This window comes from Chroicocephalus ridibundus, chromosome 10 (genome assembly GCF_963924245.1).
Source record: "Chroicocephalus ridibundus chromosome 10, bChrRid1.1, whole genome shotgun sequence".
Lineage (NCBI taxonomy): Eukaryota > Metazoa > Chordata > Aves > Charadriiformes > Laridae > Chroicocephalus > Chroicocephalus ridibundus.
This window is the reverse complement of record NC_086293.1, coordinates 6203587-6225052: the sequence shown is the minus strand read 5'-3', so window position 1 is coordinate 6225052 and position 21466 is coordinate 6203587. Positions and strand designations below refer to the sequence as shown.

Genomic DNA, 21466 nt, shown 5'->3' with positions numbered 1-21466 from the left:
GTGTTTTGGTCTTTTCCTTGGCTTGCACTTCTGGGCTGATCTGGTGGTAGGGCCTGCTCTCATCTTTTTGGATCAGTGTCATCCCACAGATGTTCTGGTATTTACAGAGTCACTTCAAGCTTGTATCTTCTTTTATTTGCACCAAATGCCTTTTGCCTAGTGTTTGAGGGCATTCAGGGAAGAAGGAAAAAAATACCACCTTACAGCAGAGGCCTACAGGAATTAAAATTAAATGTACAATCTGCCTGTGCTACAATCTGGAAATAAGACAGCAGTGGAAAGGAAAGACGTGGAAGTTGCTGTCCCCCCCAGCTTGCTTGCCTTTGAGTGCAGAGAGCAGCCTGCTCTGGGTGCAGCCTGAGACGTGAGCAAGGAGGGTGCTGCTGGACTGAAACTGCTGTGTAGGAAAATGCGTTCACCTGCTTTGCATGAGAGCAGACTTGATTGCTGGGTGCTGCCCAGCGGGAAGACAGCAAACCTTTGGAGCCAACCGCTTCAACTGCCTCGAGTTCAGGAGCTTGTCTTTATCAAGAAGTCAGAGTGCGCTAAGCCAGCACATGGATTTGTAGTGTGCTTGCTGCTCTCTGTGTACTCGTGATGTCTTCCAAGAAGTTGATTTTATGTAATTTAATAACTCGCTGAAGTAATTTAATTACCTTGTGTCTGAAACTGAGACCGGAACCATGGGGAAATCGGGGTACTCTGACGGTGCAGAGTTATGCCGTCCTCCTGCAGATTGTGCCGGGCTCTGGGCATGACAAAACTATTGCCATGAAAAGTAACCCACTCAGGGCTTATTCCCCCTCCTGTAGCGTAGGGTGAGCATCATCTCAGACTGCAGGCTCTCTTGGCACTAAGATCTAAATTGTTTTCTTGCCTGCATAGGTGGTTCTTCAAAGTTCAAGTAGAAGAAAGAAGCACGCTGCTGTTGATGTTACACTTGATCTGCGGATGGGTCCTGCTCAACCAGCAGCAAATTTATTTGTTTTAGAGCAGAGTTTTAACTCTGCTTCTTGGCTAATGAAAAGGTCAGAAATGGCTCTGCTTTTGTTTCCCACCCTAGGATGCATGAGCAGCCCAGTAATGTGAGTTTCCCCCACTGGCTCCTCCATTCCCACATCAAAGACTTTTCTTAGGCTGTCTGCAGTCACTGCTGCAGGTAGTGGGTGTGACACCTCTTTCACACACACTTCCATAGCTTGGGTCACTTAACTGGGCGCTGCACCTCCCAATATGGGAGAAAATCAAGTCCAAAGTATTGTGCATAGGTTACAAAATATTAATGCACCATATGGAAGAGGCAAAAAGTACTTTGCCGAGCAGGGGAGGTTGAGTAGAATTAGAAAATAATCTTTCCAAGCTCCTTTGGTCTGTTTTGGAGACTCAAAAAAATAAATGTACACATAACAAAAGTACTTGACATTTAACAGCACAGGGAAATGAAACTAATCAGTTACGGTGCATGAAGATAGCAGGAGGGAAATGCTCTTTTGTAGTTGGTTTCTTTCCAAGCAAATCATCTTAGTCATCTTCTGTCAAGCAAAACCAGGGTGGAATAGGTGTTTGTCATAAGGAGGGTGTAGCTAGATGTGATTAGTAACAGAATCCAGCTTTCCATTAAAAGCTTAGTAGCTGACGTGGGGAGTCAGACCTGTTCAGGTACTCTAATGTTACCCTGCTCCTGCTAAACCAGAGCGAGTTTCCAAAGAGCAGCTGTGCTTGATCGCAGGCAGCAGCGAGCTCCCCGCCGCCACGGGAGAGGGTGTCTGTCGTCAGCACCCCGGCGGGCAGAGCGCTTGGGTTTGTGCAAGACCAGTGAAAATACAGGGTGGGAGCGCTCGGATGAGACGTCAAGTCGGAGGGTTTCCCATTAGAGAGGGGAAGGACCAAGGGAAGACCTTATGTGGTTAGGAGCCCAAGAGACGGCTTTACTTCCTGACCTTACAAAGCCGGGCTTAGAAATGTGGGTTTTTAATCTGCATGGGGATATGCGGTTGATTGCCCCAGGGACAAGAAAAAAGATTTAGTTAAGTCACTTATGCTTTCCTTTGTTGTCCCACCAATCTGATGGACTTGTCTCTTCTCTGGCAGCGCTGGGAAGAAGGGAGGTTGGGCCACTTACAAATAGCTCTTGCTCAGATTTGAGGCAGCAATTGCAGAGGGCAAGAAAAAGTCACCTTTGTACAGAATAGCTTTGGGCCTGACTTTCTTTTTGTTAAGGTTACTTGTATCGGTTTGACCTCAGCGGAGGCGGCAGCGCCGAGTACCAGCCCCTTTGTGCACTGGCCGTAATCATTTCTCCAGAATTGTTTTTGAGGTTGTTTTTAAATTGCACTGCGGGAGACTCTTCAGGCTTGGGTAGAGCCACATTAATTTTGGTGACAGGCGTTCTGCCCATTGTTTGTAAAGGGCATTCCCGTTGCGGCGGTTCCCAGCCGGGCGCGTGGCCTGAGGCTCCAGGCGAGGATTTGAGTTGAGGTTTTAGGTCGGAGAAAGAAGGTCCGGGTGACCTGAGCCGGGGTCGGTCCCCCCCGCCCAGGGGAGCTCCACGGGCAGCCCTTGTCTCTGCGCCGCCGACCCAACCTCCCGCGCGGACGTGTCAGCCCTGGGGTAGGTACAGGCATGAGTCGAGCACATCCCCTGCTCTTGGGTTGCTCAAAGGGTTTTCAGTGAGGTGCAGAGGATTACTTGTAGCTTAGGATAGCGCTAGGAACTGCCTGATAGCTAGAATAACCGGTTTGAGTGAACACAGCTACGGTCGGTCTGTTTTGAATTTGACATTGAAGGAATGACCTACTTTCTGCAGGGAGAGCTGTCATTTTAAACCAGATGTGAAATTGTTACTTGGTAACTGTGTAGGGTTTGAAGTACCTCTAATAGTCCCACTTTGTCCTCAGCTGCTGAATTTTGTAGCTGGCTTTGTGTGTCTCAAGGTCAGGCTGGTCACCACTGATGATTTTGTATCGCTCGGGTATTTTCTGATGATGTGGAAAGCAGATCACCAGTACAGGGAACAGAAAGGAGGAATGACATGAAAACTCCGCTCATCCAGGCACTTCTGTCAAGTGCCGTGTAGGAGATGTACATTCAGTCCCGGTGGCCTCAGCCTGTTAGCTCCTGCCTCCCCACTGGAGGCCACAGAGGTGACACACAAAGCCCAGCATCTCTCTGCCTTAGAGGAACAAAAGAGGAAACTTCCTTTATCTGCCAATTTTCCTTATGTTCCCTGAGTGTGCACGTTGTTCAACTGGGAAAGGAGAAAAAGGGAAAAAAAAAAAAAAAGCTGCTGATGTTTATAGATTTAAATAATCAAATTTAAAAAACCCACAAATATCCAGAGACTTTCCTGTGCAGATTGTTGATGGCTTTGCCACTTCGCTATACTGACTCCATCGCTTTGACTATTTACGGGTTTGTTAGTATCCGTGCACCACTGTCCTTTTCCTTGTTGTTCTTACAAAATATCACAGCCGTGGTTCTCTCAGGATACAGGGGCAAGTTAAGAGGTTCGTGTCCTTGGAGTAAGACTTCAGAACACATTTTGTATTGGTTTTTAGCAGAATTATCTCGGCATACGTTCTGATCCTGAGGTTTAGAAACTGGGGCTGGAAGCTGAAGCGAATCTGTGTGAACGATATTTGATCACCAGTGTTCTTCACACAAACACACGTGTATGATTTGGGGGGGGCCTTCCACAGTACTGAGCTGGGCTCTTTCTTTGGCAGTGGTTCCAGCTGGCATGAAGGACAGAGATGATAAAGGGACTGGTTTTTCCCCTTTGCCTTTGGTTAATACCATAACATATAAATCTCATTTGACTTCATCTCCCTTTGCATCAAAAAGCCATCTCTACGAGACAAAAAATACATGAAAAATCAGTGTTCCCTGACATAATTTGAAGTGCTTCCTTTTGTAGGCTTTAATCATCAATTGCCTCCAAAACACCACTGCTGTAAGGATTATATCAGCCATAGGAAGGTCTGAGGGCAAGGGTAAAAAAAAAAATAATTCCTTCATACTTTTGTTTCCTGTGATTTTCCTGTCATTTGAAGTACTCATCTTAGAAAGCAAACATACTGGAACAGCAAGGCATAGGGAATATTTATATCTCTGTAGCTGGTCAAGGTGAGGAGTGTTGACCTCAGCTGCTACGTCATCCAGTATTTGTTGGGTCATTACCTGAGATAGCTGGCTACCTAGAATCCACCAGTGTCTGTACCACGTTCCCTTTCCATAAAGTCATTTGTTTTGTCAATAACTGCAGAGAGAATTTTGAGACCTTTCCGTTTCTGCTCCAGTAAGAATTAATGATGCTACCTATAGGGATCGCTATGGGATATATAGCGTTTGCTGTAAGCCTTTGGGGTTTTAATTCCACCTAAGTAATAGGCTGAAGAGGGATGCTGGGTGCTGCTGCTGCGGGAGTGGGAAGAGATAATTAAGAAACAGTTCCTTTGACAGTTACCTATTTCCCTTAACCCAAGCGTAAGAAGAGAATGTTTCTTTTGGCTCACAGGAAAAGGATTAAGAAGCTCTTTGACAGAGTATTGCTCTTCCATCAGCTAATTCCTCTAAGAAGAGCTAAGACAAAGGAGGCAATTATTAGCGTGATAACAGGCCAAAAGGAAAATAAAAGATAAACTGCAAAAGCAACATACAAAATCCTGCTTATTGCCTCCCGCAAATGGGGTAAGAAGCATAAGCAAGATGATATATTTATTTTTATTGTTTATTAGTCAAGTAGGACTGGATTGAGAATGTGTGGCAGGAGTTATCTGATTGTATTATAGAGTGGACCGTCTGTTTCTGAACTCACCTCTCTTCCCATCCAAGACTGAGTATAGTAATTCCCCTTCCAGTAGTTGTGATGGAAACCGTAATTTAAATGAAGAAGTAGTAACAACATGACGCTCAATGCATATTTTCTGTCAAAATCTGCTAGTACAATTCTATGTTAGGAAACAACAGTAGCCAGCATGGGACATTTTCACTGACTACACAAGTCCGTGTCACGCTGTGATGTGACACCAAGGTGAGTTATTTTGGTTTTGGCTGTGTGCCTGATTTGTACTGGTTTGTGTAATAAAGGCTCATCTTTTCAGGTAAGACAGGCTGTACTATACAGCCAGCCAGTAGAGAGCTAAGGGACGTAAACAGTAATAACCTTCAGGTACCTTCTTCACACAGTACATCCGAACAAGAGGGACCTGCGTGCTAGGAGTGTGCGGATCTGGCTTCCTCCCTGCCTGACGCATGGATTGGCAAAGCAGGGTGAAACCCTGCCCTTAACCCAGAGCCAAGCTAGACGGTTATAGGCAGCCTGGGGGTGCACGAGTATGTCAGTCGGAAAATAGTGTGGATGAAGAGAGATGGACTGAGCGGAGGAGCAGGCAGCTGTAGGAGTGGCACGCCAGTCCGGTTTGTCTCATCTGACTGGTCTACACTGCAAGTGGAAAGTGCAGCTACTCACTTTGGTACAGAATCAAGGACTTCTGCAGCAGAGTGTTTCCCCACTACCCTAATGACCAAACCCTAGTTTTCAGTATCCTGAGGCACTGAGGTCGTTAAACGCTTGCACACGCTTGCTGCTTGTGCATACCCCTGAGTCAGCAGCCTGGCAGGTCACACCGACCCTGCTCCTCCCTCCTAAGGATCTGGTCAGGAAGATCCAAGGTTTTGGATGCACAGGAAAGCCTTCAATCTCCTATATTCTTGGAAAGAAAAGAGTGATACGGAGCCTGCATATTGGCCCCATATGGGGACCATTCAGCCCCCAGCTGATCCGGCACGTTCCAGCAGTCTTGCAGTGCTATTCTGTGTGTGCTCTTTCCAAAATGCTGCCCAGCGCCTCTCAGCCAAGGTGACTTTCATAACACAGCACTGGAGGGAGAGAATTAAAGAGGGGTGACTTGCAACGAGTCTTAAAAGAATGTAAGGAGTATTCCAAACACAAAGGCTGAGAAGAGAGGGAGGTATTTTCAAAAAGAGTTACAGAGATTTTCCAAAAAGTTCCCTGGAAATAATATTAGGTCATGTTTTAGGCTTTTTCAGATTTACATTTTAATCATAACAACACTTTTTATTACCACTTAACACTTTCAGACATGTGCAAACACATAGCATGTGCGCTGTGCAACGTGTTTGATATTTACAGGCTCGGAGGTAGAGTTTTGAACTCTGCCTCGGCAGCGTTTGGCAGTGACTGCGATGACACTTGCATGATGGGAGGAATCATGGCCAAGTTGGGTAACTTCTGACAAGTATAAACACAGCTCTGCCTTCTGTAAACTAGATTTCAAGCCATATTGCTGTTCTAGGGAAGAGACAGTCCTGCCGTTAGACTATGCAGTCTCTCCGATCAGCTTTTAAATCGCGCTCCCGGTTTGCATTGAGTGACCCTCTGAAGAATAAGCAGCAAGGGACAGTTGGATGGGTCGGGCGTCCCAGGAGCTTAGCCCTGGGTCTTACGGACTCTTTGTCACAAATGAAACCTAGATCTGTTGTTTTTAGGGGTTGTCATCACTGAAAGCTCTGTCTTAGCCAGTGTGAAATTAGTTAGCTGAGATCAATCCATGTTTGTCTGCTCAGTTTTCTATGGAGTAATGTTTACATCCCAAAGCTGCATTGCAAATGTCCTGACTGGCATATTTGTAGGTGAATTCAAGTGAAGCCAGAACTTAACTGTACAATGCACGATGAGCTTTCCTTTTGCTTTTAAAAAATAAATGTCTGGGCTAGTGATTATGCATGCTGGTGAGGCAGTGTGTGCAGGGAAGTTTTTCTTGTATTAAGTAAGCCGCGCTTCAGTGTTACCATTTCCTTTAATGACAAATTCATGTCAGAATTACCGCAGGGATAAAATCCTTGTCTGAAAACTAGGAACATTAAGTGGTCCAAATTCAGCCCTGAAGTAAATGAATTCCCATCACTCAATGGGCAACGAAGCTGGATGTTGCCCGTTTTGTTTTACAGGTTTCCTAGGCAGGGCTGTTTCAATAAGAGCAGCACTTCTCCGACAGCCGCAATTGGGAAAGTTGCAGCGTATCTTCTAGATGAAGGCATCACATGATGGCGTTACGCAGAGTGCTGGGCGTCAGTCCAAGAAACCCGAGTCCTGGCTGAGCTCTGCCACTGACTTTTGGTTGACCAGCTTTTCCTTTGTCCTTCCATCTGGCATATTTATATCATAGGTTTTTGAGAAATACCAAGTCTCTGATTATATGTTTGGGCAATCTAATGCTGCAGTAGCCAGTACTATTTCAAGTTTTTATTGTCACTGTAGTTGCATGGGGGTACATTAGAGCAAATGCCTTTCCTGGGTATATAGAGCGCTCTCTTAAAATAGATATTTTTACAGAAACTGACATTGTATTCATTTTTTCAACTCAAATCTGAGCTGATGCAAAGTGCAGTTACACTGCATTTGGGAAGTAACGGTATTCAGGAGAAAACCCTTGCCAGTAAGGTCTGAGAAAGAGGAGCAAAAGGGTGAGAGCAGTTCCTGTGCGCAAAAGGAAACCCTCTTCTGCAAAGCTAGGCTGGTATGTCAGTACCAGCCGGTACTGGGAGCAGTTCTGACTGGGTCCTTTCCTCTGCTGGGGCGGCTGCTTTCTCTGGGGTCTGCTCTTTTCTATATTTAAATTATTCAAATGGTGATTTTGCAAGAATGCAGGACTAGCTCTATGTGGAGCTGGCCTGTGGGCCATCTAGCCCAACACGTCTCCAGCTGTGGCCACTACCACAGCTGAGTAAAAGGAGATTGCAAGGACTAAGCCACCAATGATTTGCAGTAAAATCTCCTTTTTCGTTGAGTCTCATCTTTAATGGATATCAGCTAAAGTTCTGAAGCTTTGTTGTATTCCCTCCCCTTTCCCAGTCCAAAAGCCCTCTAAATTATTATGTTAAAGCATAACATGATGTTGGGTTATTGTGTAAAACCCAAACCGTATTTTACTCACAGGAATCCTTTTCATAGTTTCCTTTTGAAGTTTATTGCCTAGGCTAACAGTGAAGCTGTTCGTTAGAACGATTTTTCTTCTGCCTGGTCTACATTTTGCCTACCAGCAGCCTCTTCCTTTGAACAATATAACCTTTTCCAAGTTAAAAAAAAAAATTCCTGCTAAAATTTGGAAGAGAAGGTTTGTGTGCACTCATCCGTCTATGTCATGTGAATACTGAAAACCTCTAATCTAATTTTATTCGTAGGCCCACTTTGTCATTTGTCTTTAAACTTTTTTTCTGATGTATAGCAGCGGCGATGATGGGTGCCTGGCTGTGTTGCAGCACTGTGCCTGCTCCCGACGGCCACTTGCCTTACGCGTTCGTGCAGTGCGTAGCAGAAGCCACACGATCGTTGTGTTTCTCAGGAGGAGTAAGTGGCAGCTCAGAGTGGGGTTCGCATGAGGCAGCATTAGCCTCCAGATAAAACCATGCCCCTACGCGTTCCTGTTCCCTGACACTCTGGCACCTGTGATTATAAAAAAAAATTAAATGGGCAGGACTGGGTGTGGGCAGAAATTGTGGGCAGAAATTAGTCGGAGTCTGAACGTGTTATCAATGCACTTAGCAACTGCATAGCCCTCTTTTTGCTATCACACTGTTGGGCAATACTGGCAGGACTGGGTTCCCTTGTACTCCCTCTTAAAAATGCAATGCTAGGTTGCTGTGAACAGAGAAAGGCAAAAGGGTGAGCTTTTCTGCCCAAGGACAGGGCTGATCTCTTTAAATAATATCTCTTTTTTACCTTTGGCTGGTTTGTTTCATAAGGAGCTGCCTCATCTGGTGTTTTTTTCTTTCATTTTCTCCTGTGAATGATAGGTGGGGTTCACTGAAAATGGGACGTGGATGTCGTGACAATGCTGCTAGGAACTGAGTTGGAAGATGTTATTTGGCATCCAGAGTTGCTCTGGCACATCTTTACTGGGTATTGCTTTACGCTGTGCTCCAGACCTTTGGACTGCTGATGAGTTCAGGGGTGGGGAAAAGGATGGTGCGTTTCCGTGAGGATTGCAAAAGTTTCAGGAGTCATTAGGGAGAGATGGGAAAGGACCGTGATAACTGGCTTCTGACAGGTTTGAACATGATTCGGCAGAGCAGAAGAGCCATACGTGCAGTGTTTTGCAGTTAATTTTGATTTTCATTTTCTTAATTTCATAGGTAGCAGTGGATAGACAATGGAATTTGGACCCTAATAGGTCAGTTGCTTGAAACACCTGACCACATAGGTTGTAAGAGAATTAAATACACTCTGCTGATTCACTTCGTTTCTTGCTGGTTCATCTGGCTTGGGCTAAGGGAAGTTGCGCACCCGAGAGTAGCTGGGGAAAGGAGTAAGATTTCAGTAAGTTTGAGAGGATACAAACATGTGCACATAAACGGGTTATTTTTTCCTTGCATGTGTTGCTGTTTCAGAAGGCTGATCATTTAAGACAGAAAATAATACCATATGTGCCTGACAAACTGCAGGGTATTTCTGGTGCGGCAGTGAGCCATGGTAGCATGGTTTCTGTCAGGGACTGGGATTTCTATTCCCTGTCCTTTCAATCTGCTTGTTAGACTCAGTGAGGGCTCCACGTCCAAGTGTCTATCTGCAGTCAGAATCCGAAAAGCAAGAGAGAATCCAACCAAATTGTCCTGCATTGGCTTAGCAAACTGTACAGGTGTCACCCGGAGAGGTGTTGCGGCTGTACTTCAGAGATTGTAAAGGTCAGTCTGCATTTCCACGAATGCTCCCGTTTCCAGTGATGTGGAACTCAATTGCACGGAGGTTTGGCGCAGGAGTTCTCAGAACTTGAACCTGTTTGCTTTAACAAAATGTGCTGAAGATGCAGGAGTGGGAGTCGTTAAGATAACAGCCGATGCAGTAAAACCGTGTGTGACTGCAGTTATGTGTTGGCTTGACTCACGCCAATCCTTTCTGCCTTCAGTCTGCAGAAAGGGAGCTGCAGGGTTTCATATATGTAGCTAGGGGAAGAGTTTAGTCCAGCTAAGAAATTAAGAAATTACATAATAATGTGTCAGAAATACTGCATCTTTCTTTTCAGTATTTTACAAGGTTTTCAGAGTTCCCTTTTAAAGATGGATACAGCTTTTCCTTCCTTTTGTTTTCATTTTTCCACTTACTTTGATTGTGTTTTGTTTCTACCCTGTCTAACTCGCTTTCCGCATTTCAAGCACAACCAAGAGGGATGTGATTGTTTTTGTTTAACAACTTGAACTTGAGCAGATTATTCATTGCCAGCGTTTCCCGGTTGGTGTGCAGTGGAAATCTACCCACCGTTGATGAGGTTGTGGAAACAATGTTTGGTGGTGAATGCCAGTCCCATGGCTGGCACGGAAGGGACAGCACGTGCTTTAGGAATACTTTAAAGCAGTAGTTTGAACTTTGAAGCCAGTGGATTCAGAAAGGGAGAATGATGGAGAGGAACTAGTTGAGCTTCTGGTTTTTTTCTGAGCGTGTGTTATTGTTTCCAGTGGTTGAGAGCACGCTGTGCCTTGCTTCGGGCAGGATGGGGGGACTGTGGCATGAGCATCTCTCCTGGGGAGCGAGTGCAAAGCGGCCACAGTGGAGTCGTGTGCCAGCAATGGGGTTCCCCCAGTGTATTCCCTGCATTTCGTGGAGGCGGGACAGATGAGGTGGCCTCTGTCTCCGTCTGACACCACGGGGCAGATCCAGCTCCCCAGTGGTTTCCCCGCCTGCTGCCTGGCACGTGAGGTGATGAGAAGGGGAAAGGGTGCTGGGCCAGGCTGCAAAGATGGGGAGACTGAGGCCCAGCGGCAGCAGAACATGGGGAAAAAGCTGTTGGTGGGAGTCCCGCAGCCCGAGCATGGTCTGCCTTTCACAAACTCATCTTTCAACACTACCATGAGCAGAATTTTTCTTTGGGGCCAACTTGAAGCCTGCTGTAAACAAGTGGCCAAACTTCCAGTTACTTTCCATCTCCTTTCCCTTAGACTGTAATGGTTTTCTATGGCACACAGAAGCAATGCAAAAATCATTCCTGTGTTTTTCTACATCATTAAAGAACGTTCCGTCAGCCCTTCGTAACTTGGGACTTGGGGTCTGCCACTGCTCATCTGTGTGCGGTAGAAACCAGGCCCACACTGATGATGGTTTTGGTGTTAACTCTCTCAGTATCCAAAAGACTTTTCTTTGTTTTAAAGGTTTTTGTGTCTTGTTTGAAAAAAAAAATGGTGAAGAATTTGTCTGATCTTCTTGGGGAGGATTTCTGTGAATAGAATATGAATGAATCCATTTGGATTTTACCAAAGACTTCTACATCGAGTGGCTTTAAAATATATTTAAAATGTTTATTTAAAATCCAAGTCAAATGATTTTTAACAAACTTTCTCAAGATAGAAGAAACTGACTTTTTGGAGTAACTGTATTGTTTATTCTTTGTATTGCAGTAGCACCTAGAGAACCCTATTGTGCTAGATGCGGAACAAACATATAACAGAGGTGGTCCCTGCCCACATGAGCTTACAGCCTTCAGCCTGGCCTCTGCATCGTCCCGCTGGGGGATTAACCGGGCATTCCTTCTCCTTACATGCTTCTGACATTTTAGCTGGGCTCTCTTGAGGCATGAGGTCAAACCTGCAAGCTTGATTTCCTCATTACCCCCAACAGAGACAAGATCAAGTAGAAGGCAAGTTTCAGAGAGCTGAACACTTCCCAAACTGATTTTCACGTGCTGTAGGTACCAAGCCTGTGGCCGAGCCATGTGGGCTTCCTGAGATCACTGCTGCTCTTTGAAGAGCTGTGGTTTCCCTGTTCCCAGTGTCCTCAGGCAGATCGAGGTGTTTGGATAAAAGGAAGCCTTTTCAGTGGTTTATGGTTTATATTATTTAAAAAAAAAAAAGTTTTATTTCTTGTTTTGCCTTCTAAGTTTTCATTCTCGTTCAGTACCTTCCCATGGTTGCTGCCATATGGGGCAAGGGGGAAGGATGTAATAAAAAGCAAACCTGACATCACACATGCACGCTGTCAATCATCAAAGTATCAAAAACAAAGCTTGCAAGAGCACAAACTTGTATAAATGTGGAGAGGGAAAAAAAAAAAAAAGGACACTGCCTAAGCACATCAGGCCATCTTGTCCCTTTGGCAGCTTTAAGTTAGGGTGGAAGAAACTCCACTCATTTTTTGAGCTTGTCTCCTGGCTCACCATCCCATCCTTTTCCACATCCTCTCTCAACCCTCAGGTATAGCTGGGATTTGTCTCTTCTTACAGAGAGACAGTCCCAGGGAGGGATGAACGAGGAATCCTTCACATTGGTTCATGCTTTAACAAGTTATGGGGTCTTCGGGGCAAAAGAAGCCAAAAGATAAATTCTCTAGACCTGTCTGTTCCCTTCTCTGCTCTCACTCAGTGACATGGAGGGGCTCCGACAGGCTGGGAAGGTGATGGGATCATGCAAATGGAGAGGAAGGGAGAACTTCTCTGTCTATGCTTGGTTTTGGGCAGATCCCATCTGCTGTTTATCCCTTCTATCCACAAAGGAGCAAGGGAGAGCCATTGTGCTTCATTTGCAGGGACGTGAAAGGGATGGGGGGTGAGAAGTATCCCAGAGCAAAAAATCTAATTAAGGGTAACAAACATGCCAGTGGGAGAAAGGGAGAGGAGAGGTCTGGACCTTGGCAAACAGAAAAGTTGAATTGTGGTTTCCAGTGTGTGCTAGAGCCTAGCTCTGATTGAAGCCACGTGGCTTGTGAATAATGCTGGCAGACACAGAGCAACTGGCAGTTTGGCATTGTGTTAGCAGAGAGGAAGGACAGCTCTTTCTGCTGAGGTGCTTCTAATTCGTTACCCCCCAGAAATAAATAAATAAATATCCTGAAGCTGTATGTGTCACTGGTGCAGCTCAGCAGAGCTGTCTCTGAACCCCTGGTCCAGGAGACCCCGTTCTTGCCCCACGTCTCGCAAGACAAGGACAATGTCAGGGAACGGCACTTTCAAAACACAAGCCAAATGCAGAGCGCTCTGAAACCAAATCCCTCTGCCTGCAAATAAGAAAATTGGGTTTCTGATCACTTCTTTCTAAATATTTTGTCACAAACTTCCTTTGGAGATGGAGAAGATGAAAAAAATGGGATGAGTGCCCCCTGGCCCAAGCTCAATATCCAGAATCTCTGCTTAGAGCTCTCGAGGAAGAAGGGCTTCCTCAAAATCTCCTGTCCACAACCTATGATGCTGCATGCATCTCTGGGAGATGCACGAGCTGCTACCAATGTGCTTTGAGGTTACGATACCCAGCCCCCTGTAGCTAAGGAAGGAAAAAAATTTCTTTACCTCTCTAGAGATGGGTCTAGATACAATCATCTGAGTCCTACATACCCCAGAAGTCTGGGGGAGCTTGGATGTGGACTCCTGTGACCTGTTACAGGGACAGGTTCAAACAGGTACTATTTGGATGTGAATCCAAATCCAAATTCCCACAGATTTTTGGCGGCCAGTTGGCTGGGAGCCTTTATTCTATCTCTAATTCCACAAAAAGAAAAAGAAACAAAAAAGAATAAAGTAAAAGGTGCTTTTAAAATACCATGAGGAGAGAAACTGCCATGGAAATAAATAGCAAAAATAACAATGTTAACAATTCCGGTCTCACAGAAACTCTGAAATTCAAGTAGTGTGCACATGCCTACAGCACTTTCTCACAGCCACTGTTGGCGCGGCCTGAGGTTCAGAGCTCAGATTGTGTCCCGTTGTTCACTGAAACAACCAACTCCTCCCTGGCGCTGGAATGGATTTAGAGAAGGGGAGAGGAAAGATGGATGCAGTCTCTGCTGATAACCAGGTCTTTACTGTGCCCACCTGATGCCTCGCTTTAGCGGGACAAAGACACAAAGTTCTCTTGTTTCTGTCCCTGTCTGTCACGCCTGAGATATAATGGCCATGCTTCAGAGTTGGAAAGGGTATTGCTTCAAATAGTCCCCCATCCGCCTGGGTAGAGGGAGCTGGTCCACGTCGGCTGTAGACTTGTTGATCCGTAGCCGGCACAGGTGCTGTAGACTGGGGATGTTGTCTTTGCGGCTGAGCGGCCGGATGAGTTTCAAGTGTACTGCAGCTGCTGCCATCTCTTTTTGCATGGGAGGTAGAGGAGACGGAGGCGGGTAAGGAGCCTCGTTCTTGCTTTCCGTTGTGCAGGACATGACATAATGCTGGATAAGACTGACCACATCTGGGAAGGCCAGGATGCGAGGTTTGGACAAGTAGTTGGAGTCTAGCCGGAACTTGCTGTCAGTGTATTCGATGCGCACGTTGGTGGGACCTCGATTTGTCTTGACAGAGAGTGTGAACAGGTAGCTGGGGTGGGTGCTGTCCCGTACCAGGAAGGTGCCCTCCGGCATCTTTTGGAGGTGCTGCTTGGCCTCACTGGCAGTGATAGATCCCCAGTACCAACCTGGAAAAGCATCCCAGAAGGAACTTGTTAGGGAAAAAACATATTAAAGGACTAGCAGTGTGTTTAGGGAAGCCTTGAAGCCTACTGGGTTCAGGGCCTGGAAAGTAACGAAGCCCAGGCTTGGTAAGACCTTCAGAAAGACTACATCAAGGTCTAAGGGTTTCCTACCTACTCCTGTCATTGCTGTGCTGGGGCTTGGGACGGGGATGACTGACTTACGCAGATACTGCGCTTTACAGAGAAAGAGGGCCCTTTTTGCATTTCTTTCTCCTGATTCAGTTATTAAAGACAAAGCTTTTGCTTACACTAGTAACAAATTACTTCATGATACAAGTTTGTAGAGACTGAAAATGCACTTGCTGTATCCACAAGAGTGAGCCATGGCTGTGACAGAACCAGGTTCCTATCCGAAGTGGGATCAGGAGATTCTTCCTGGAGCTCAGATTGCAGAGTTGGCTCCCTGCTCCCTGTAGCCTTCTGACCCCATGACTTTGTGAGTTGAGTCTTACCCGATTCTCGCAGGTAGGAGAAGGTTTTTGCAATGCAGAGAAGGTCTTCTTCAGGGTCTCGTGTCTGAGGTGGGTTGCTGTCTGGAACTGGAGCTGCGAAGGCAGGCGCGGACTCCTCCTGGAAGGCCATAACTGGGAGAGGCTGCATGATCGGCTCTGGCAAATCCACTGCAATGTCCCTGAGTGACAGTCTCCTGATCTTCTCCTCCGCCAGCAAAGGATGAGGTCTGAAATGAAGGGCATACTCTGCTATTTTTCCTTGCCTTGAAATAGGTTGCAGTGTCTGTTCAGTGCATGCTACGTTGTACTACAACACGTTACATTTTGTAACAGATCCTCAATATGATTATCTTTCAAAGAGACAGAGTCAAGGGGGGAAAAATTAAACAGCTAAAGATGAGTCCTTAGAAACAGGGAGAATTGGCCTCTTTCACCTCGTAAAAGGTGGTCTATCTTGCAATTAAGGTTGATTTGAAACCTGATATTTTTAGATGTTATCTTTTAATATGCAGGTTCAGAAGCAATAAGGTTCATAGCAGCATTACAGCTTCACTTACATCATTACAATGTTAGAGCATTTCTTTTTCTGCCAGTGCGTTTGTTAGTCATTTACTGTAATATAATTAGAAGCAAAACTGGGAATAGCTCAGGTTTTGTCCTACCCACTTTCTGCTCAAGGTTGACCTGATCTTAATGTGTGCGTTCAAACGGAGGGTGAGCTGATCTTGTAGTAGAATAATAGGAATTCTTGTTTTAGCCAAGCCTCTGCACTACACAAACCCTAGCATTCAACGGCACAATGGAGACCTCAGTGCGACTGTAATCCCTGCGGGATTACAGCAGCAGGAGGTCCTGCCATGGCTGGGCTGCTATGAACATTAATCCCTCTGTGGCCTAAAGAGAGCGTTAGTGGTCTCTTCAGGTTAGGTCAGCGTCTAAGGGCAGTTTCAGGAAGCCTCTGGAGCTCTCATGGGCCATGGGTGCTCCTTCTCTGCACCATGGAGATTCCTAAAGGAAGGCAGAGCTCCAGGGGGAGGATGGATGTTGGGAGACAGGGAAGTCTTCATTCCCAGGCAATCTCCTGAGCAAAACCATTAGTTTCTGTCTTCTAGGCTCTTTGCCTTTGTGTGCCCTGTACTGCTGCACCTCCTGTGTTATATCCCCCACAGGCACTCACTTGCTTGAGACATTCTTTTAGACACTTAACATAAAAGATAGCTGAGCGTCCAGAGAAACACAACACAGTCCTCAACATGAGACTGTCACAGCACCATTGGAGCTGATGGGGATTGCAAAGGCAGCAGCCACCTCCTCCTGCAGCACTGAAAAGAGAAGTGGAAGGACACTCTGAAGTCATAAGCGCTTCCCTTCCAGTCTTCCTCCTTCTCTGTGCTGTATGGGAACACTCACACTTTAAGTACGTACAGAAATGTGTGGTAAATGATCTGCCCCTGGTCATGGCTGCACCCCACCTTCCCAAACTGCCAAATCTGAGGTATGGGACGGGAGCAGGAAGAAGATTTTGAAGGGAAAAGTAGAATAGAGATAACCTGACCAGTTCCATGACTCTGTATTTCTAATAAAACCACATAGATTTGGAGTAAGGTTTTTGTAAAAGCACTGGTAAAATTGAATTTACAGAGAGACGCTTCTTGCCCATGCAGTAAAAGGCAAAACCCCGCTATTCTTTTGGTATTTAGAAAAGAATATTCTTCCTTTTTCCATATGTCAAATCAGGACATATGAAGAAGGGTATCTACTTAGCATTCCTGGTATTTGATCCTCATTTCTTAATTTCTATTCATGGGTAGGAAACCAAACCTAATGAAAGTGATTGCTGGCCCTTATCGTCACCAGGTGCCCTTGATCACAGGGACTGCGTTTTCAGTGGCTTTCACAGAACAATGGGTCTGAATATACTTTTATACCTGGAGGTTGCTGTTGTAAAACCTCTGGGTTTTCTTTCAAGTCCCACCTGAGCGACATTTGTAGGTGTTGAGGGCTGCATTTTTAAAGATACTTGGATGTCTCCCTCGTAATGTCATGGTCTTCACAAATGTCTAGCTTCTTGGGGAAAGGAGATTCCTGACTCTCCATTTCCCCCCCTTTTGAGCAAGGAGGACCGTAAACCAGCCCCTTCACTGCACTAATAGTTCGCGCTGTGCAGAGGGTGTTACACAGCACCGCTGGCAGAGCATTCTCTCTCAGGTGCAGTCTTATACCAACTGTTCACTGAGCTGAAAATGGCTGTGACCAATGTTAAGTGAAATGAGTCCCGCACCGCTCGCTGCCCTCTCACTTGAATACTGCAGTCCAAATTCCAGATCTCTCTGAACTTATTTCTGGCCTACCTTTTGGGAAGGGTTTTGAACATGAAGAAAACTTTTCTCGTTCCTAGCATGGAACTACTTTTTTTCTTCTTTTTATGTACCTACTTTGGAGAGGAAATTAGGAATTGGCTAAGAGGCTGGGAAGGAAGGGAGAGATAGCAAACCTTTGTGGGGAAACATACTCCTGTTTCAGTGCAGAAAGCAATTTCAAGGGCTGTACCAGTTCACAGTTCAGTCCTCCAAAAGACACATCAACTATGTGAATTCGTCAGTAGGTTTCTTTTATAGAGCCGCTGTGGTGGGTCTCTGAAGCGGAGCCCGTGTGCCTAAGATGAGGTTTGCCCTTGTGCCCACTCTCTGCTGCCTTACACTTTCTGCCACCTGAAGGTGAAGGAGCCCAAACCCCCTGCAGTCAGTGTGGAGATTCTTCCACTGCAGCCAGAGAAGGGCCGTGCCGATACTCTTCCTCTTTCCCTTCTGTATACCTTATGTCCCTCTCCCCCCTACAAAAAGTCCTAGCGCAGCTGAAGCCTCAAAGGAGCATGGTGGGATTAGAAATTCTCATAGACTGGGAGGTGCCGGTGTCCGAAACAACTTTGTACATAGGTTGAAGAAAAAAGAGCTGCTGCTGTGACCAGAGCAGCTCCAGGCACAGGACAGGGAGAGCAGAGGGATCAGTGAGTAATGGCAAACTACAGCTTTTAATGCAAGTATGTTTGCAAGAGGGATAAGAAGCGTTTGCTGGGATAAGGACATGTTGAAAAAGATACGCTGACATGAAAAATTCAGCCCTTTAATGGGCAAAATAAGTGTTTGAAAATAATTAGTGCTTGTAAGAAAGAAAGTAGAGGAGAGACATGTGGAGGACCAGGACTGAACAGAGTAAAGCGTTAGTACAACAGCTGCAATGAGGAAGAAAACACATATATAAAATTTGGCATGTCTAGCCAGTAGTCTATGTGGAGTCTCCAGAGAAACAGCAAATGAACTTCCCTGTGCTCTGGCAATTAGTGTTTCAAAAAGACTTGGAAAGCCAAGAAAGTTCAAGAGAACTAGCTGTGTCTGGTATCATTTAGTGTTAGCTTTGCAGTTACTTTGCTGATAAGCTAAAACTTTGTAACACAGTACAAATAGTACAAGAAAAAGTGCGTTGAGCTGCTCTCCCTTCTATCAGCCACGTCCCAAGACTCCCGTGGGAGCTTGGTCTGAATAGGAGGCAGAGTAGGAGTCCAGGATATATGAAATCCTAGGGGATAATGGAAACTGAGCAATAGATGGTCATAAAAAAGATATTTAGAGACAACCATCTACACGTCTGGCTACATAACAAGTTCTTAGTGGGTGAAGGGAAGCAGTAGCTCTGGTATGTTAACCCTGGAGAAAAGCTTCAGCTAAGGGTTTCACAAAGCCTAAGCTGAAAAATGAATTCCCTTTGCCGTGGCTGTAGGAACTGCAGCAGTAGCCCGACAACGAGAGCGAAAACAAACACTGAGTAGCAGGAATGTATTGGTAAGCATGAGCTCCGCTTGTCTGTGGAACAGATTTGGGCGGGGGGGCAATGGCAGAAAAATCCCCGTGCTTTACTCATTTAAAGCAGACAAGGCAAACGCACTGCCTCTGAGGAAAATCCGCTGGGGGCAGGCGGGATGGGTAACACTGACATTGCGGCTCAGGCCAAAACCAATGCTGACACTTTCCAAATATGCTGGATGATTCCTGCAGACCAGGTATTTACACACACTGATGACCTGAGCTGATCATAGAGACACTGAAGTGCCAACACACCAGTACTAGACACTGGTACTGGAGAAGGGACTTGGATGTTACCTGTTTTACTGAACAGAGATGGTGTAACTATATATATGCCCCCTGTGGCTTGTACAGAATGCTGCGTATGAGTAAGTCTGTACATACATTTAATCTTACCCATAAAAGCAATAGAAAACCAAAATTATGTGTTTAGCATAAATATTTACTTAGAAATAGACAAAAACATCTGAAGTCTGGGGAAGTTTTCCCCTGTAAGCAGTTTGTTTCCACTGGGACATTAGAGAACACCCATGGTCTCGGGCTTGTGTCCCCGCTGGTGCTGCACACACACCACTGAACAACACACTCTGAACTTTTACTAATTTTTACTCCCCCAAAGACTTTGAATACCATGTCGCTTTTCTGCAATAGAAAGCATGGAGATCAGGAATCCTTTACAGTCCATGATTTTTGTCCATGGAATCTAAAAAGCAGACAGATAGGACACACACGCAGAGCTCAGCACTCGGCTAGCGTAAGTCATTCCCATTCCATTACAATCACACATGGCAACTCACACAAGCCGAAAAACCATCCCAGAGAATCTTACTAATCACAGTTATCGAACCACAGCTTTTAAAAGAAGGCTGCAAAGTATCTTACCCCTGAACACAGAGGATCATGTCACTCCTGGACCAAGGGAAAAGCATTAAGTCTTCAAGAAGGTGGGAAATGCTTTCTCCTCTTCTCTTTTTCTTGTCGTCTTCTTCTTTGCTTCCCAGAAGGCGCAAGCTAGTTCCAGCCTAAAGTGAGGGCTCACAGTAAGAGAAGGCTGGCGAGTCCCAGCAAAGCCCTTCCGCAGTAGGTTGAGTTTCACGCGCAGGAAGAGCCGAGCAGACGGAGGATCAGGCTGTCCGAGAAAGACTTTGCGGCTTGTTTAGCAACTTTGGCCAGGAAAATGTGTGCACACTGGGTGCTTTAGAAAATAATGTGTTCTTGTTCTGCTTTTTAAAAAACAACAACAAAAAGTTTTAAAAAATAACCAGAGAAAAAGGGGAAATTACATATATTTAAAGAGGAACTAATCTTCCTTCAGAGCAGCCTTTTAGAAAAAAATATTCAGAGCACTCTGAAATAATAATAAATAGATACCAATAAATAATATCTCCCCGAATGCTAAGAGCCGGCAGAGCAGCGACCTGCTTTTTCACTGACTCCGGCAGTAATGAAGCTCCGAGGGGAAAAAAAAAAAAACCAAAACCCAACCTACTAAGTAATCTTTTGTTTGCCCCTTTTAATCTGTTCCAGGAAGTGAGGGATTCCTGGAATCGCATTGTATTCGCATCACTCCGCCGGTATCAGCCACGCGGAAAAAAAAAAAAAAAAAAAAAGGTATAAATAGATGTGTCCATAACGGCCGCCTTGATGTCAGCGCCGGGGGAGGGGAGCGGAGCCCTCCCGGGGCGGAGGGGAGGGCTGCGGGGCGCTGCCGGCCCTGCGGAGCCGCCGCCGCGGGCGTTCGCGGAAACGCCTTTGATCCATTTCCAAGAACTTTCCAGGAACGCGGGGCCGCCGCGGCGGGCGCTGCCAATGGGCGCCGCCGCCGCCGCCCGCCCGCCAATGGGCGCCGCCGCCCGCCGCCCGCCCGCCAATGGGCAACGCCCCCGCCCCGCCGCGGGCGGAGCGCGGAGGGGGGCGCAGGGGCGGGGAGCTCCCCCTGCGCCCCCCGGCAGCCCCGCCGGGGTGTCGGCCGGCCGCGGCGGGGAGCGGGCGACAGTCCCCGGGGGGAGCGGGTGCTGTCGTGTCTCGCGGGCCGGGAGGCGGAAATAAGGTTGTCACACTGGCCCCGTGTCTTGGTCACCTGGGAATCCCCTGGGAGTTGGGATTTCAGCTCGGCTGAGTCTCCTGGAAAAGGTTGCGCCGCCACCATTCTGTCCTGCGTTTATAGATCGTTGTCAAGTTAAAATTGGGTGACCCAGGAGGAAATATTTCAGTTCCTTTTAGGGTTATTGAACCTTTGATGTTTAAGCACTTTATAACAAAAGCTTGATTGTTCTTTTCCTGCCACGAGTTTCCACCTCTTCACATACCAGAGATGAGGGAGAAGGTGAGAGTGGGCTGCCTGTCATCTCCATTGAAGTACAATGAATATTTAAAAACTGGTAATCATTGTGCTGTTCGGAACCAAATTGGATGGGGCCGTGAGGGGAGGGGAAGGTGATGGTAAGGATAAGGTTAGAAGGATGTTCTCATGGGCAGGACACGAGCCTGAGAGCAGGAAGCCTATGTTCAGCTCCTGACTCAGCCTTCAACTCCCCGCTCTTTGATTTAGCAGCCGGTTAGCCTTTGCATGCTTCCATTCCTTGTCACTACTACATCAGGGACAGCACGGCAATGAGTGCTACTAATAATACTGAGCTATTCAGAGAGAGAGGTGCTGCGGGCCATCTAAGTACCCAGAGGGATGGGTGCTTAGAT

The 21466-nt window shown here is 46.3% G+C and overlaps 2 protein-coding genes across 3 annotated transcripts in view; one reads left to right on the top strand and one right to left on the bottom strand.

Moving 5' to 3' along the window:
• MAPKAPK3 (MAPK activated protein kinase 3) overlaps positions 1 to 21466 on the top strand; it is a 134701-nt gene that overhangs the window by 57068 nt on the left and 56167 nt on the right. The window lies entirely within an intron of this gene.
• On the bottom strand, positions 6803 to 20275 carry CISH (cytokine inducible SH2 containing protein). The gene is made up of 3 exons (XM_063347972.1): positions 19652 to 20275; positions 14910 to 15136; positions 6803 to 14400 (listed from the first exon to the last, which is right to left on the bottom strand). Exons 1-3 carry the CDS (start codon positions 19696 to 19698, stop codon positions 13898 to 13900), a joined length of 777 nt encoding a protein of 258 aa, XP_063204042.1. The 5' UTR covers positions 19699 to 20275; the 3' UTR covers positions 6803 to 13897.